The sequence below is a fragment of the Chaetura pelagica genome, unplaced genomic scaffold (genome assembly GCF_000747805.2).
Source record: "Chaetura pelagica isolate M959 unplaced genomic scaffold, ChaPel_1.0 scaffold283, whole genome shotgun sequence".
NCBI lineage: Eukaryota > Metazoa > Chordata > Aves > Apodiformes > Apodidae > Chaetura > Chaetura pelagica.
In genome coordinates this window covers 949,950-952,587 of record NW_009952688.1, presented here as the reverse complement: position 1 = coordinate 952,587, position 2,638 = coordinate 949,950, and the positions used below count along the sequence as shown (strand labels likewise).

General features: G+C 53.6%; 1 protein-coding gene across 1 annotated transcript in view; it reads right to left on the bottom strand.

Moving 5' to 3' along the window:
* Positions 1–2,303: 2,303 nt before the first annotated feature.
* The window catches only part of LOC104385367 (chromosome unknown open reading frame, human C9orf24), a 2,979-nt gene continuing 2,644 nt past the window's right edge, over positions 2,304–2,638 (bottom strand). Inside the window, exons 6-7 of the mRNA XM_009993808.1 lie at positions 2,471–2,617; positions 2,304–2,321 (exon numbers count right to left, since the gene is read on the bottom strand). Coding sequence (XP_009992110.1) covers positions 2,304–2,321; positions 2,471–2,617 — 165 coding nt within the window. The remainder of the gene's footprint in view (positions 2,322–2,470; positions 2,618–2,638) is intronic.

The following is a 2,638-nucleotide window of genomic DNA, read 5'->3' as shown; positions in this document are numbered from 1 at the left end:
CCCGAACCGCCCCCGAACCGCCCCCGGCGCGGCGCTCCCCGCTGGGAGATGTAGTTCGGGTCCCCGCCCGCCCCGTCGGCAAACACGGCGAAGGCAGCACCAGCCCAGACGGGTGGGTCCGGGGTCTCTCCGGGGCTTGGAGCCTCTGAGGGTGTCCTTGGGGCCGGGTTGGAGCTCTGAGGATGCCCGGGGAGGGGGAGACTTGGAGCTCTGGGGGTGTCTGGGGGCACTTGGGGTGTGGCGCTGGGGGGGCTGTGCTGGCATGTTCTAGGTCACCCAGCTGCTGGTAAATGGGAGTTTTGCGCGGTTTTCCCTGCCCCGGGAGGGGTTTGGCTGCTGGGCAGGGCATGGCATCGGTGCTGCCCCACAGGGATGTAGGGCCCCAGGCTGTTCAGTGCTGGAGCATCCCTCTCGTGGAAAGCCCTGGGTGGTGTTCCCCACTGCGAGTGTGCTCCCAGATCTTAGTCAGAGAAGGGCATTTCATGTCTTCATTAATTATGCTTTCAAATCCCCCTCCTTATTTAGCTTGTGTCTGCGCCCGGCATCCCAGATGGATGGCAGATCTTCCTGGGTAACTTGGCAAAAGCAATCATGTTCTAAGCAGCCCAGCACGAAGCTGACAAACAGGGGTAAAAATGACTGCTTCTATTTCTGGCTGTTACTATGCTCTGAGAGCTGTTCCTTGAGAGCTTTCTTGCTCTCCAGCTTGCTGGTGGTGACAGTGTACCAGCCCCTGAGGGCTGTTAAAGTGCCCACCAAGCCAACAGTCACTGAAGTTTCTCCCCACTGCCCATGAACTTCCCAAGACTGTAGGAAAGAGTCTGAGTGGACCAGTTGCTTGATCCAGTTTTAATGAAAGCCCGTCTTGGCTCTTTAGCAGCCGCACAGGGAAGAGGAAACTTCTGATGTAAACTCAGGGTCGATGATGAAGCTGCCTCTCTGGACTCCTGCTGTCTTCATGAAGTGGCTTGTGTCCCACCTGGGAGAGCAGATAAAGGTATCAGCCATAGGAGGATGAAACTCAAGTGAGAAAGAAGAGTGGAAAACCTGCTTCTGGCTGCCAGCATTATGTAGGGGAGAGCAGCAGACATGCAGGTGGCCCCATCCACTTTGGTGTGTGTCTTTAGGTGCTGAAACCAAAGCAAAGCCTGAGCAGAAGAGGTGATGTTCCTTGGTATTGCTGTTTCAGTGAGCTGCTTCCATTGAGTCTCCCACCCTGCAAATAGCCACTCTGTCTTGCACTGTCATTTTCCTGAAACCTTCATTCTCAGGGTCATGCCAGTCCAGGAATATCTGCCAGTTCCTCAGTGGAAAAGACCATGAGAAGCATTTCACCAAGGCTCAGGCACAGGAAAGTAGGAACATCTTATGGGATACCCAGCTCTCTCTGTTAGTTTTCATTGTTGTTCAATTTTAGTTTGTAGGTTCAGGTACTTGAAGCCAATCACAATTTTTCTGGAAAGTCTGACACCTTATTTTGGCTGGCAGGGAGTTGATTCAGCAGCAGAATGATTATTAAGCTGGTTGAACAGCCTCCTCTCTCCCCTGAGCCAAAAAAAAGCTGCCTCAGCAATGGAAACATCCTAAAGGTAAACATGTGAAGATAAAAAGGTGCTGGCAGACCTGCAGTAGGTGAAGGACAGGGCTGATTACCACATAACAGCATGACCAGGGAACAGGTTCTTGGATAAGAAGAGCAAACAATGACAGCAGACAAAAAAAAACAACCCCAAAACAAGAGCAGCACAAGAAACACTGATGTGTCACCAAGATCTGGGATATGCTAAGTGACATGCAGGTGAGCTCAGGGGTACCAGCAGGATTTCAGGTGCTGTACAGTCCCAAGGGCTGCTGGATGAGATCAAGCACAGCAACGCCTCTCCTGGGAGTAAATTTGGCTACTGCTTCTCCACAGGTAGCAACAGCACTCTCCACCAGCTCAGCACCACAGTGGTATTCTGCCCTCCCTGGTCACATCCATTTAGCATGTGAGATGGAGGTGCAGAGGCTGCATCTCTGCCTGCATGGGTATTGTGATGGGACCCACTAACTACCCCTTGGGGTCTGCAGTCTGTGCCATTGTCTCCAGGATTGTCTCCAAGCAATTTTGTGTGAAACACTAATGAAAAGAGAGCTACTGGCTGGCTGGCATCAGGAAAAAAATAACAGGCAGGTTGCAACCAGCTTGGAGCATTTCCCCCTCCCCCCACCCCTGACCCTGGACCTCTCTGCACCTAGGACTGATGAATGGGGATGCCTGGACGCAGTCTGTGGATGTACAGAACAACACTCTGGGGCTGTAACTACAGCATGGCATGCTCCTGCAAGAGACAGAAGAGGCAGAGTGAGCAGTGGGTCCCAAGGACAAGGCTGGTGGTGTCCCTCCCGACCCAAGGCAACCCATCCCATCCCAAGCCATCCCATCCCTACCCAACCCATCCTGTCCCAGTGGAAGCCATTCCAACCTTACAGCCTTCTCTCCCAGTGCATGGAGATGTCTTCTGATGTTAAGGGTGCCATCAGTGTGGTAGTCCAGCCCATGCAGGCAGTAGAAGCGACCAGAGCAGGGGCTGTAGTAGCCCTGGCAGGTTCCCTTCCCTGTCACTGTGTAGAGAGGCTGGAGGGCCCGCGGGGGGGA